This window comes from Hemicordylus capensis, chromosome 7 (genome assembly GCF_027244095.1).
Source record: "Hemicordylus capensis ecotype Gifberg chromosome 7, rHemCap1.1.pri, whole genome shotgun sequence".
Classification (NCBI taxonomy): domain Eukaryota; kingdom Metazoa; phylum Chordata; class Lepidosauria; order Squamata; family Cordylidae; genus Hemicordylus; species Hemicordylus capensis.
In genome coordinates this window covers 709,728-724,274 of record NC_069663.1, presented here as the reverse complement: position 1 = coordinate 724,274, position 14,547 = coordinate 709,728, and the positions used below count along the sequence as shown (strand labels likewise).

At 51.9% G+C, this 14,547-nt stretch overlaps 1 protein-coding gene across 1 annotated transcript in view; it reads left to right on the top strand.

Moving 5' to 3' along the window:
* The window catches only part of LOC128332774 (uncharacterized), a 66,617-nt gene extending 52,292 nt beyond the window's left edge, over positions 1 to 14,325 (top strand). The window contains exons 10-14 of the mRNA XM_053267494.1: positions 11,856 to 11,947; positions 12,470 to 12,539; positions 12,840 to 13,009; positions 13,378 to 13,495; positions 14,311 to 14,325. Of these exons, the coding sequence (XP_053123469.1) occupies positions 11,856 to 11,947; positions 12,470 to 12,539; positions 12,840 to 13,009; positions 13,378 to 13,495; positions 14,311 to 14,325 (465 nt within the window). The remainder of the gene's footprint in view (positions 1 to 11,855; positions 11,948 to 12,469; positions 12,540 to 12,839; positions 13,010 to 13,377; positions 13,496 to 14,310) is intronic.
* The last annotated feature ends 222 nt before the right edge of the window (positions 14,326 to 14,547 follow it).

The window sequence follows — 14,547 nt, the reverse complement described above, 5'->3', positions numbered from 1 at the left end:
CAGCGAGGAACGTGCAGAGTGGAGCCACCTGCACAGTGGAAGGGAAGGGGTTCCTGGCCTCTCTGAGCTCTCTGCAGTTCCCCCCTTCAGAGGGGCAGGATGGCCATATTAGGGAGTGAAGAAAACAACACTGGTCTTTCTTGGCTAAAAGAAATGAAATGTTGAGGTGGGGGGGGGGGATGGAGGGAAGATAGAAATGGCAGGATCTGCCAAATGGCATTTATGTGGAGGATGAGAATTGCCCCCTCTTGATGTAGCCTGGCTCCTCTGCTTTGAGCAAAAGCTTGAGCAGATTGAGCAGGTGAAGCCATTCCTATCCTAAAGAAATGGGAAACTGCTTCACCAGCTTACGATCTGCATGTCAGGCGTCTGCTGAAGTCACAGGAGCAGGAGCAGGTAAAGAGTTGGCAACCCAGCCTACTGGTGCCTCGTGCCCACCACTGGGCCTGGGAGTTCCACCATCCTTGTGTACATTCAAACATGGCGGTTGCTGGAGGGGGGAGTCCCCGGCTGGGTGTGTTTACCGGTCGCAACGGATCCTGATGGGGCTGGAGGTTCCACTGTTGCCTCTCTGGACTCGACCGTTGAAAGGAAGACTTTCTGGCCTCTCCTGCTGCTCACGGCCAATTTCCGTCCCATTTTGGCCGTGAGGGAGTGCAGAAAATGGCCTCGGGCAAGGAGTCCAGAGTGAGTGTCCACCGTCCTGCCCCAAATAGGTTCAGTGTTTGGTGGGGGCAGGTGAGACCCAGAGGGGTTGGATTTGGTTCCCGGTGGAGACATTTAGGAAGCAACACTGTTCTGGCCCCTTTGGGCTGACCAAGGTGGGCGTGAATGAACTGGCCCAGCGCACCTTCACAAGGTCTTCATGGAGCACCAGCCCCCCCATGGATGGCTCAGAGCTCCGCCAGCCCCCTCCCTCCTCCGGGACCTCTTCCAGCGAGAAAGCACAAAGTGGAGCCACCCGCACAGAACAGGGGAAAGAGTTCCTGGCCTCTCCGTGCTCCCTGCAGCTTCCCCCTTCAGAGGGGCAGGATGGCCATATGAGGGACTTGAAGAAAATAACACTGGTCATTCTTGGTATTTGAACATGACTGGAATGGATGGTGAAAAGAGCCCAAACTCGGGAGCACTTTCAGCATCCAGCAACACCCCTGCAGCGAGGCTCCCCCTCTCTCTTCCTCTTTGGATAGATGGTGATGACCTCCATTTTTTGGAAGGCTTCTTCCTCTGTAGCTTTGCATGGGATTATATGAGTTCTATTGTTTGTTAGCCACTTCATTATTTTTAAATTAAAAGGAAGATATCAATTTAATGGAATGTGGGGGGGGGGAGGAAGGAGGATAGAAATGGCGAATTCTGCCCAGTGGGAGTTGCAGGTTCTGTGGAGGATGGGAATTGCCCCCTCTTGTTGAAGGGGGTGGGGGGAGACCCCCAGGGGTTGGATTTGGGTCAAGGTGGAGACATTTAGGAAGTGAGACTGTCCTAGCCCCTTTGGGCTGACCCTGGTGGGCAGGAAGGGACTGGCCCAGCCCATCTTCACAGGGTCTTTATGGAGCAGCAGCCCCCCATCGATGGGTCAGAGCTCCGTCAGCCCCCTCCCTCCTCCAGGACCTCATCCAGCGAGGAAGTGCAGAGTGGAGCCACCTGCACAGAGGAAGGGAAGGAGCTCCTGGCCTCTCCGAGATCTCTGCAGCTTCCCCCTTCAGTGGGGCAGGATGGCCATATTAAAGGAGAGGAAAGATTGTGCTGTTGGTCAGTGTCGACTCCTGGTGCCCACAGAGTTATCTTTGCTAGAATACAGGAGGGGTTGACCATTGCCATCTCCTGTGCACTCTGAGATGAGGCCTTTCAGCACCTTCCTTGATTGCTGCTGCACGATATAGCAGTTTACCATTGTTTGGGAAACACACCAGAAGGGATTCGAACCAATAGCCTCTTGCTCTCTAGGCAAGTTGCTTCCCTGCTTAGCCATTAGGTGGCTTTAAAAAAAATATTCGTCATTCTTGGGAGCTGGAGATGCCTGGATTGGATGCTCAAAAGCCTATTTTAAAACAGTTACACTGGCTGCCAATTTTTTTCCGGGCAAAATACAAAGTTCTGGTTATTACCTTTAAAGCTCTGAACGGCTTGGATCCAAGATCTTTTAGAGAGCACCTTCTTTTATATGATCCCCACCGCACATTAAGGTCATCTGGGGAGGTCCATCTCCAGTTGTCACCGGTTCGTTTGGTGACGACTCAAAGGCGGGCCTTCTCTGTAGCTGCTCCTGGACTGTGGAATGCACTCCCAGCGGAAATTCGTAATCTTGATTCTTTACTGTCCTTCAAGAGAGCCTGGCCTTTCAGGGTTTTTACTCAGTTTTAATTGTTTTAATACCTGGTTTTCAGGGTTTTAATTGTTTTGATAGTTTAATTGTTTTTTAAGTAGTTTTAAATTGGTATTTATATTTGTATCTCTGTTTTAATTGTTTTTAATGTTTTCTGTTTTAATTGTAAACCGCCCTGAGCCATTTCGGAAGGGCGGTATATAAATGAAATAAATAAATAAATAAATAAATAAATAAATAAATAAATAAATAAATAAATAAAAGAGGTCAGGCTCGGGAACATTTTAAGTCTCCAGCAACACCCCTGCAGAGAGGCGCTCTCCCTCCCTAGATCCCTCCCTCCCTCCCTCTTTGGATTGATGGTGATGATGACCTTGTTTTGAAAGGCTTCTTCCTCAGTAGCTTAGAATGAAATAATACAAGTTTTATTGCTTGTAAGCCTCTTTGATATTTTTAAACTAAAAGTAGGATATAAAAGAAATGAAATGTTGTGGAGGAGGATGGAGGAAAGATAGAAATGGCAAGATCTGCCAAGTGGCACTTATGTGGAGGATGGGAATTGCCCCCTCTCGATGAAGGAGGTGGGGGTGGGGAGACACCCAGGGGTTGGATTTGGGTCAAGGTGGAGACATTTAAGAAGTGAGACTGTCCTGGCCCCTCTGGGCTGACCTTGTAGGGCAGGAAGGGACTGGCCCAGACCATCTTCACGGGGTCTTCATGGAGTAGCAGCCCCCCATTGATTGGTCAGAGCCCCATCAGCCCCCTCCCTCCTCCAGGACCTCACCCAGTGAGGAACTGCAGAGTGGAGCCACCTGCACAGAGGAAGGGAAGGGGTTCCTGGTCTCTCTGAGCTCCCTGCAGCTTCCCCCTTCAGAGGGGCAGGATGGCCATATGAGGGAGTGAAGAAAACAACACTGGTCATTCTTGGGTAAAAGAAATGAAATGTTGAGGAGGGGGATGGAGGGAGGTCCGAAAGGGCCATTTCTGCCAAGGGGGAGTCGCAGGTTCTATGGAAGATGGGAATTGCCCCCTCTTGCTGTGGCCTGGCTCCTCTGCTCTGAGCAAAAGCTTGACCAGCTTAGCCCAAAGAGATGGGAAATGCATCACCAGCTTGATATCTGCATGCCAGCCTTCTGCTGAAGTCACAGGAGCAGGATTAGTGAGAGAGTTGGCAACCCTGCCTGCTGGTGGTGCCCCATGCCAACCACGGGGCCCAGGGAGTTCAGCTAACAGAGCCAAGAGACCCCTTCAAAGTGGTCATCCTCTGATATTTAGCAGGGGGAGAGCAACCTGTCTCCCCTGCGGCTCACGCCAAATTTTGTCCATTTGGGGCCATGTGGGAGCGCTGAACATGGCCTCCGGCAGGGGGTTTAGAGGGAGGGTTCGCCACCCTGCCCCAAAGAGGTCCAATGTGGGGAAAGAACACCAAAGTTCTCAAAGCGGTTTGATGAGAAATCTAGGGTGGGAGTCCCCACTGGCTGCTTAGGAATGACCCCGGTGGGTGTGAACTGGCCCAGCCCATCCTCACTCCTGCTCTCCTCTCTCCTTGACAGGACATGGGAGAAGGATGCCCCTCACTCCGCGGCGTGGGCAGCCTTGATGAGGCAACTCCTGTGGCTCCTCTCAGGTACGTCCTCCTGCTCCTCCTGGGTTATCTGGGCCCATTCTTGATTTATGGCACCTTGGATTTCAGGACCACTTGGGATCCTCTCAAGAAACATGGCCCCTGCCAGGGTTTCATTGTTGGAGATCCAGCTCCAGATGCCATCGGCCTTTGGCACCAGTAACCCTGATGACCACGACAGGTCTCTCTCTGACCAACACGTAGCCAGAAGTCAGATAGAGGTCTTTTCCTCTCAGCATCTTCTTCTGAATAAAGCAGATTAGTTTAACCTTGTGTGAATCTCCCTGCTTATCATGGACAAGCTGTTGCCCCGGAGACCCTGTTGACTTCTGCTGTAATGGGAGAAAATTAGCTCCTGAATACTCTGCCATAGAAGTCATGACCCCCCAACATTAATAAGCCCAACCCCGCAAGATGTCCCAGTTTGCAAGGGGCACCCAGTCTAAGTTCTGACTATTGGAATGTGGGAAAGACAGAAAGGAATGAGAGCAGGGGCAGGCAAAGGGAGTTCCAAAGGAGAAGAGCCGATCCGTCTGAGCTGGCTGGGTTCTGGGAGAGGATCCAGGGGTTCAGGCACAGGAGGCCAGGGAGGGTTCTCGTGCACATTTTGCTCCCTATGGTTTCAAATGAGGATGGGTGGGGTGGGGGGGATCGGTCCCCTAGTCTGCTCTCTGAGGACTGAAGGGCTGTGGGGCTCCATGGGCTGGTGTGCCTGGCCCACTATTTCTCAGGCCCTGGATTGCAAGTGAGCCCTGCAGCCACCCAGAGGGAGACCGGAGCCAGGGTGTGGCTGGCTGCTCCTTCAGGGCTGGATCTGCTGGTGCCTCCTTGAGTGGTTGCAGGGCAAAGGGAGCAACTGGGATGGGGAGCAGTGGAAGCCCCTCTGGGGGGCAGAGGAGGGGGTCGTGGCAGCCCCTCGGAACAGGTGATGCTGAGTCAGACCATTGCTCTACTCTGACCAGTAGCCGCTCTCCAAACCCCAACCAAGGGAGCTGAGCTGTTTTAGAGGTTTTTAAATTAGGCAGTATATAAATATATATAAATCCAATGAATGAATGAATCAGGAAAGAAAGAAAGAAAGAAAGAAAGAAAGAAAGAAAGAAAGAAAGAAAGAAAGAAAGAAAGAAAGAAAGAAAGAAAGCCCTTTTTGTTGTGGAGAGCGGGGAGGGTATATAAATAAAAAAATAAAATAAAATAAAATAAAGAAAGTAACCTTTATGTTGCAAGGAGCTTGGAGGGTTCTTGCCTTCACCCCTGCCCACTGCTGGAAACTGGCTACTCTGGGTTCCTTTGACACACTCACTCACTCACTCATTCACTTGTGTCTTTTGTCCTTTTTCCCTCTCAGTGACTTCCAGCCACAGGAGATTTTAGAAGAGTGCTCCGTAGCCAAAACGAGCAAATGGTCACTGGTAAGAGATGAAAACCCAGTCTGTACATGTCAGGGCTGGGAGGGGGTGGGAGAGACCCCATTTCGAGCTAGAATAGAGGGCGTGTGGTAGAGATCCTGTCTTAGCAAGTTGAAGGGATGCTTTGAGAACTTGTCTGGAAAAGCCATATGCATCGATCTTTGCAGTGGTAGTAGCAGTGAATTGGGTGGGTGGGATGAGTGACAATCCGGGCTCAACTATAAATGACTCAGGCAAAGGTTGGAGACCCTCGCTATGGAGGAAGCATCATGGGAACTTTTGGGATGGGAAGTGCTGAGAGGGAAGAGGGGTGTGTCTACCTATCTTCCAACCTCGCTTCTTCATTCCGTTCTCCTGCCCCAAATCACTCCCTCCCCCAGGGTTCTAGACTTTGATTTTGTTCTGGACTACCAAGCAGAAAACACGTCCAGGAAGGGAGCAGTCTGGAGGGGAACTAGAGTGGGAAAGTCTTCTTTGGGGTAGATGGTGCATTCTTCCCCCACTGCCACTTCTTGGCTCCTCATGGCCCCCTTTCTGGTGTCATTGAAAAGGGCCTCAAAACACGGGTCTGCAGCATCAAGTGGCCAATAGCTCTGCCCAGCAAAGAGAAGAACTTAGCTAGGCTTTCCTTAATTAAAGGTACCATTAAAGAAACCATAGTGTCCCATGTAGCAGGAGGCCTGACTCTTCTTCGGGATCCTGCCACTCCAAATGTTGTGTAATACCCATGATCTCACCCGACTGCCCAGGAATAAGCGGAAAGCTGGTTTCTGAGGTTCAGTAGATTTTTGGGTTTGGTTTCCTCTCTGAGCCCAGTTACACGTTGGTAGACACGGTTTTGAGGTGCTAAGGAGCCACCTCCTGCTTTAAGCTCCTCTGTTAAGAAGGACCTCTTGAAGGAGGGTTGACGTTTGGACCCCAACTGCCCTGGAAAGGTCAAGTGGGCACCAGAGCACCCATTCCTCTCTCCATTCTCATCCACAGAAGTCATTCTCGGATGGCTCCAGGATTCAGACGGTCAACACTGGGAACGAGATCCTGGAAGACGCACATGCCATCAGTTCCCCGAGGAGGTAGAGTTTCTTCTTGAACTTTTGTGTAGGGAAGGTTTTCTGTCCCCCTGCCAGCCTGGATCTGGGATGGATCCAGTGCCGCTGACTGGCAAGAGGTGCAGGGCAGACAAAAACGACGTCTTCATACATTGTGGAGAAGCAGGGGCGTAACTAGGTTGGAGTGGGCCCTGAGACGAGATTCTTAAATGGGCCCCCCCGCCGAGAAATTTTTTAATAATAATAATAATAATAATAATAATAATAATAATAATAATAATTCAATTTCTATACCACCCTTCCAAAAATGTCCCAGGGCAGTTTACAAAGAGAAAAAGGTGCCTCTTTGCCCCGTAAGCAGGGGGCTTTTATTCTCACATTTCTGTCCTCATTCAAAACATACAAAAAACAGATGTACAAAATTGAGCAAATGAGAAGAGAAGAATTATATGGGAGTAAAACCATTTTTAAAAGGAGTCAGGAAGTGCATCTTTGGAGGCTCAAATGGATACCTTTCAGGCACAACTATTTCCAAGTCAAAAATTCCTTTTTCATGTGGTGTATTTGCAAAACCAAGGATTTGAGCTTGAAGTTCATCTAAGTGACTTCCAGTCTGCCAGCAAGTAATACCCAGTGGTGGCTCTGTGGACAGCAGATGCAGCTCCCTTTTCAATCGTGAAGCTCTCTGCATTGTGCTCCGTTTTCGAAGTAGAGCTCTAAGAACGGAGCCAAATGCGCTCAGGGGCGTAGCAAGGTTGGAGTGGGCCCTGAGAAGAGATTTTAAAATGCCCCCCCCCCAAGTCCAGGGCTTCCACACACCCCAGGCTTCCAAGGATTTAAGTCTGATATTTCAAAATATGTATGCTGCCAAGAAATACATTTCATTGAATAAACACACACTTCACAATATATAGTGATATACATTGAATACTATATCTTTGTGCTACTTTTAATGCCTAGAACACACTAGAAACACTAATTATTAAGATGGGCCCCTTGCTGCAGATTAGCAAAGGAGACTTTCAACCATGCAGGGTGAGCCTATGTTTGTTTTCTCAGAATTCTGAACAAATTCAGTCCAGTTTGATTCCAGGAGGTTTTTCACAAGAGGCTTTGAAAGCCCTTTAACACACATCTCCTCTGGAATGGAGGTGCTGCATTCACATGTTGGCCAGATTGACCCTAAGGGGGGAAAATATAAAAGCACAACACATGCGTCACAGTTCTCACTCATGTCTGTTCTCACTCAGACTTGGGTTGCAAAACAACTTGAACAGAAGTGTATTAATTAATTAATTAATTAATTAATTAATTAATTAATTAATACATAAATAAATTTGTTCCAGAAGTTTTTGTAATTTCCTGCCATGAAACAAGCCACTTCTAGGACTTTTTAGAGGGTTTTTTTAAGCCAGCAAATTTTCCCATCAGTCTTCCATGAAATATTCAGAGACTTCTCAGTCTCCCCACCCCCCATCCAAGCCCTATGGCAAGCAGATCCCTACCTGGATATAGGGGGCGGGGGGCGGGGTGTGACCACCAAAAGGAATCCACATTCTACCTGGCCACGGCTGAGCTGTCTGGCCTGGGAAGAAGAGGGTCTGCTGCAGAGAACTGGAGTGGCCACTCTGACTGCCAGCCTTCTTCCTGGGGCTGGCCAGCCTACTCGAATTCAGGCTTCACGGAGGCCTACACGGAGGCCTCCCTGGAAGCCCCGCCCAGCCGCCGATCAGCTGAGAGGCGCCCGGGAGAAAAGCAGCTTGCCTGCTGCTTGGATGGCCGACCAGGAGGACCAGCAGGAGGGAGGGCAAACAGGGCAAGTGGCTGAAGGGTCTTGGGGCTGGGCAGGGGGCAATGGGGAGTCATGGGAGGTGTCTCTGGGGGGCCCCTCAAGGCAGTGGGGCCCCGAGGCGACGGCCTCCCCCGGCCTCATGGTAGTTACGCCCCTGCGTAGAAGCATTCACTCTTCCAAGATGTGGTGGTGATGTCCGCTAGCTTGAAGGGCACAGAGGATAGCTTCCTGGAGGCCTGCCGGATGGCTGTCCCCTATTGGAAGCAGAGTGCTGGGCCAGATGCATCTTTGGTCTGATCCAGCAAGGCTCTTCCGAGGTACTCAGGCCATTGTATTTCTTCCTGCAGTGTCTTCACGGTTGAGGAGGATGGATGGTTTCTCCAGACCGTGGACACCGAATGGTCTTGTGAGGTGAGGAAACGATTCCAGTCGCTTCTGTGGATGGGCTGGTTGAGGGGTGAGGGGAGATTGCATCTCCACCATCAGGAGGCAGAGCGGGGTCAGATCCTGAAAGGGGAGGAAATCCAGCTGCTGCATGTTGGCCAGAGGATTAGCGTGGGAACGTCGTGGCTAGGGAAGGATTCTGCAACCCTCTGCCTCTCCTTCCAATGGCCACCTTTCTGGGTTTGTGTGCTTTGGATTGGAGGCATCAAACGGCTCCCAAGACCCTGAGACGGGTCAGGAGAGGAGAGGGTCTTCCTGGCAGAGATCCTCCAGGTCTCTTGACTGAAGAGGCATTTCTGTAGAGACAATCATGGTCCCCTCAGGTAAAAACAGCCCACAGCAGGAGGGATGGCCCTCACTCCGGACTCAGGGGCCCACCTTGTCTCTCCCTTTGAAAAGGCTGAGCTAACCCTGTTTCCTGCGGAGAGGAGAGAAGAGGACATGAAGGGGTGGGATCAAGAAGACTCTCTGGGCCAAACTATTGATGCCAGTGGGTCCCGTTCCTCTTTGTTTCCATTCCCCATGAAAGGAATGCAGAAAAAATGACAAGAAATGACACAGTAGATCATATCACAATGGAGGTTCATTGTTGGACATAGGATGAAACCAAATGGCCACAAGCATGTGGTGGCTGTGCCCTGGCACTCCCAACCAGTTAGAATTAGAACACATGGTTGCTTTTTAATAAGGTTTTTTTGTCTTTAAAAAAAAATCAAAATAATTTAAAGAAATAAAAATGAACTCAAAGAAAATGTCAGGGGAAAAACTCGCTACGAATCCTAGGCCCTAGGAAGATCAGAGTGAGTACACACATTGGAAACCTTTGTCTCATTTGCAGAGTCCTGACATCCAAGAGGCCAAGATCCCAGATGTCAACACTAGGGATCAGGAGCTGGACGTGGAGAGCTTTGTCAGTTCCCCGAGGTACTCTTTTCTCACCTGGAGGGGCAGCTCCATGGCTCATGGAAGTAGAGGACCTTCCTTAGGAGCCCATGCAAGTTTTTTGGGGGGGAGGTGGTTAGTTTAGCAAGAAGCCAAGGGTGGAGAGAAGCTCCGAGCAGCATGGAGGGTTATTTCCATGGAGAAAGGTGTCTCCATGCCCAGCCCGTGGGCTTCCTTCAGGCATCTGGCTGTCCACTCCTGGAAACAGGGTGTTGGGCTGCATGCCTCATTCATCTCATCAAGCAGAGCTCTTTCTAAGCACTCGTGTTCTGATCTCATGTGTCTTCTTTCTTTCTTTTCTTAGCGTCCAGAGGCCAAGCACCGTGTTGAGGAGGCTCCAAAACACCGCCGCTGACCAAGAGCCATCCCTTGGAGAGGTCAGGAAGCCTCAACATCCAGTAACTCCCTTGGAAGAACTGTGGGTTGGGCGTGTGGGTCCCCCGTGTTGCCCAGGAGTAGAGAGCATGTGGAATGGCCCCAGTTTTTGATGCTGCCGGGTGGGCGGCCATCTTCTGACAGTTGTTTGCTTAAAGCTATGGTAAAGGGACAGCCATGCCCTTAACAACACTGCATCACAATGGTGGCACGGTGGGGGTGATAGGATTAAAGAAGATGGCCGCAAGGAGATGGTGGCTATGGCCTTGACTTCTGGTCGAGATCTCACAGTTAAAGGTGGAGCATCCTGTTGCTTTAATGGCAAGCATTGAAAAACAGTGACAAATAAATGAAGAAAGAATAAAAATACAAAACAATAAGCAAACTCAACCAAACCAATGAGAAATGAACTAAATGAAAAAGGAGAAAGAAATGGGAAAGAAAGAGGAAAGGAGACCCAGTTTTGGCATGTTTTTGCACGTGCCTTTAGTATGGAGGCGACTATGGAGCCGACTGAAAGCATGAAGTGGACTGGAAGTGGTCTTTTCCAGTCACCAGAGCCATCGGGGCCCCAGCTGAGTGAGGGAGCGCAGCATGTCTTGGGGTGGGGGGAGTTGATGCCTTTCCCCTCTGCCATTTGCATGAGTGCGCGAAGGCCTGAAATCAGCCCGACCGACTTCATTGCGAGGAAGGCGGGCACGAGAGAGGAGCTCTTTTGCCATCTCTCCCGCCCGCCTCCAGCCAACATGCCTGGGCTCCAAAGTGGTTTTTAAGAAAGTTGAAAATCAGGAAAGTGGGAAGAGTTGTGTCCAGAACGGGACGATCCCCTTCCGGCCCACTTCCTGCGTTCAGCTCACCCGGTGATGACCGCTGGAAGGTGCCAGGCTGGCCTTTTCCCTGCTGAAGCCTAGGAAGCTCAATGCGAGGGCCAGAGCAACCATTTCTCCCCCTTCTCTCCTTCACAGAGTTCTTCCTTCCCGGGGGCCGAGACTCCACATGCCAGCGTGGAGGAAGAGGGGTCGGAAGAGGACTATGCCACCAGTTCCCCCAGGTACCTTTCTCAGCTGAAGGGCCACTCCAGGGATCATAGAGGCGGATCACCTTCCCTGGGAGCCTTGGTTGATTAGACATGTTCATGGAGGAGAAGCCAGTTGAAGACTATTACCCATGACAGCCAAGGAACCTCCGAATCTCGAGATCTCTCTCTCTCTCTCTCTCTCTCTCTCTCTCTCTCTCTCTCTCTCTCTCTCTCTCTCTGAATAAACACACTTTAATGCCACATGTAACCAGGTCTCAAGTGGTTCACAAACAACTAAATAGGCATCTGGCTGTCCACTGTTGGGTTCTGGGCTACACGTGTCTTTCAATTGATCCACAGGGCATGCATTGCTGTTCTTATGCCATGTCTCTCCTTTCTCATCTCAGAGTCCAGAAGCCAAAGAAGTGGCTCATCAAGAAGATGATGAAGAACACCTACACAGTGGAAGACTCGTCCTCCGCGGAGGTCAGAACTGATCCATTTCATCATCCATTTTTTCATGTGAACGGGTTCTAGGTTGTGTGTGTGTGTGTGTGTGTGTGTGTGTGTGTGTGTGCCCTGTTCCCCAGCAGGAGACAGAACATGGAATGGTTCTAGTTCTAGATACTGCAGGATGGGAGGGATTGTGATTGGTGGGATGGGAGGAAATGCATCTGAGGCATTGGAAAGGGGGCAAAAATGTGGTGAAAGGCTCTTCTGGGCTGAGATGCCAAATGCCTTTTCTACCAAGAGGCAGGTCTTATTTTAGAGCAGGATATCTTCCCAACCGTCCCTTGGGCTTGGTTCCTCTCAGAAGCCTCGCAAGGTCAATGCAAGCCCCGGAACACTCCCGTTTCTCTTCTCTCTCCTCCCCAGTGCTCTTCGACGGACGAGGACGACACGATGCATGACATCAGCAGCATCGAGGATGAGGTGTGGGACTCTCCGCTGACCCCCAGTTCGGCCAGGTAGGTACCCTCGTCTCAGCTGAGGAGCCAGTAGGGAGCTGGGGGGCTTTTAGCGTAGCCAGCAGATGGCTGCAGGGGACAGGGGCAGCTCCCCATGTCTGAGCCCCATAGAGGGATGTTTCCTCCTACCTGCTCCCTGAGAAATCTGGAGGGGAAGTTCACCCAAGGAGGCCGATTGGCAGCAGGTGCAAGACAGACACCAGCAAGTCTATTGCTGGCTGTTAGCAGAGGGAGCTCTGAGACCCCCATGCTGTTGGCATGAGCGGGTGTTGGGGAGAAGGAGCAGGGGAGGGCTCCTGTCTCGATGCCCCCTTTGAACACTTCCCAGGGCTTCTCAGTGGGGAACGAAAGGCTGGACTTGGGAGATCTCTGGCCTGATGAAGTTCCCCTGCCAGCCACCTCCCAAGGGAGGCGAGATCTTTGCTTAGCATCTCTTTGGGTGCCCGTGTTCTTCTTCAGCTGGCTGCCATCTCCAACAGGACAGTTCTTTGAGAAGCTTTTCTCTCTCCTCTCCTCTCTCAGGAACATCGGCGAAGAGGAAAGAAGAGGACAGCTGGCCCCAGATTGGTTCTCCTCGGTCCATCTGGGAGAGGTAAGGGGTGCAAACCAAGGGTGACTTGACTCCACCCCTCTGCCCCACCTTTCTTGCACTACACAGGATGGCGGCTTGGATGGCAGTCACTGTTCAGACGGGAGGTGGGGACTTGCCCTTTCCCCTTGTGGATGTCTTTCCCTTCCAGTTGACCTCATGCACCCTGAGCCAGAGGCAGCACCCTTCAGGCCAACATGTGGGTGCAGACACCCATGGCACTGGCCCGGCCCTGGGGATTCTCCTGACCCATAACCGTCCCTCGGACTGAGTGCTGAGGCCTGACCCTCCTCTTCTTCGCAGGGGAGAGCAACAAAGAAGATCGGGGACGTCGTCCGGTGTGTGGAGTATGCCAGTGAGGTGGAGGAGAGGTTCCCCGAACTCCTGGTGGGCCTGGTCAACAAGATCCTCACCGGCCTGCAGAACACCACCGAGGGAGTCGGGAACCGAGACAGCCAAGACCTGCCTCCTGAGTAAGTCATGGCGGTGGGGAAAGCGGGGCCAGCAAGTCCTCCTTCCAGAACTCTGGGAGGACAGGCTAGGGTCATTTCTCCCATGTCCCACTCTGATGGGTGAGGAGCATTTCTGGCCTGTTGGGGTGACTCTGGCACGGTGGTCCCTTCCCTCAGCTCCACAGGGGAGATCCCAGAATTTGCAGCCCTCTTGGCTCTGCAGAGAGCCTTAAAATGCGTCTGCAGTGTTAAAAAACCAGCTGTGGGGAAAGTCACTTCACCCCTGTGGTCTCCCTCCCATGGTCCAACACAGTCCATCCACCCTTGACACTACACCACCCCGCAAGGAGACACACACTTTGGTGACAGCAACCTTCTCTTCTCTGCAGGGAGACCGCGCAGATTGTCCGGACCCTGCTGGAGAGGGTGGCACAGGTGACCCAGGAGAAGACCTGCTGGCAATCCCTGTGCTCTACGCAGAGCTGCCTCCAGGGTGTGGCCCTCTTGGTGAGGTAAGTAGGAGTGAATAGGAGATCTCTCAGGAGGCCTGGGGGCTGGTGTGGTTTGGGTCAGGTCTGCTCTTTCTGGGCCTTCGGCCCAGGACTCAGCAGGGTCTTTTGGTGTTTTGCAGGGCTCTCCTCCAGACACGGTCCTCCACAGTGGCCAGGCTGAAGGCATACCTGGCTTCCCTCTTCAGCCTGGACAAAGATCCAGAAGAGCATTCCCTCGCAGAGGTGGCCTTCTTTGTGGAGGTGAGCAGCGTGTTCCTCAGGGTGGGCTTCCCTGAGAGGAGGGTCTGGCCCCAGAGGCTGATGGATGTTTTCCTCCTTTCCCTCTTTTAGCTGCTCCTGAAAGACCAAGACTTTGCTGCGTTAGAGAAGACCTGGACGCTCCTGGTAGCGTGGCTAGTCCACCCCAGCCAGAACATCCGCTACCTGAGCGAAAGGGGACTTCTCCAAATTTATGGCACCCTGAAGGCGGTGAGTGACATCCCTGGGCATGGAGCATCCCTAGGCATGGAGACTCCTCTCTTTGGGGAGCCCTTCCTGAGGCTGGTGCTACTAGGCATCCCGAGGTGTGATCGGGAGATTTCTCCAGTTGGGTGGATTCAGTCTGGGGAACCCTTGCCACAGGACGAAGGAGAAATCCTTAAGGGAAGGCACAGGAAAGCATCTCTCAGTAGGAGCCTGATTAACCACGTGCTCCAATGCCGCATTCTCCCCGCTCTTTGTGCCTCTGGGATGGCTTGAGTCATCTCCTCCCCAAGGCAGTGGATGGTGGCCAAGCAGCATCAAACACGGACAGCTCTGTGGTGCGTTTAGCAGCGGGTGGACTAGCATGTGTTTTCAAGGAGCCACCTTTTCCCACCCTAGGCCAAGAAACCCCAGGATTTTAGTGCCGGGATCCTGGGAGAGCTCAGGACCTCCAGTCTGGAAGCCACTTTGGGGGTCCTGGCCTTCATTGAGCGGCTGAAGCACTGTCCATCTGAACACCAGGCCACGGTGAATGCTGTCCTGGCTGCCCTGTGCCGCCCTCTCTTCCACCACGTGAGTACTTGC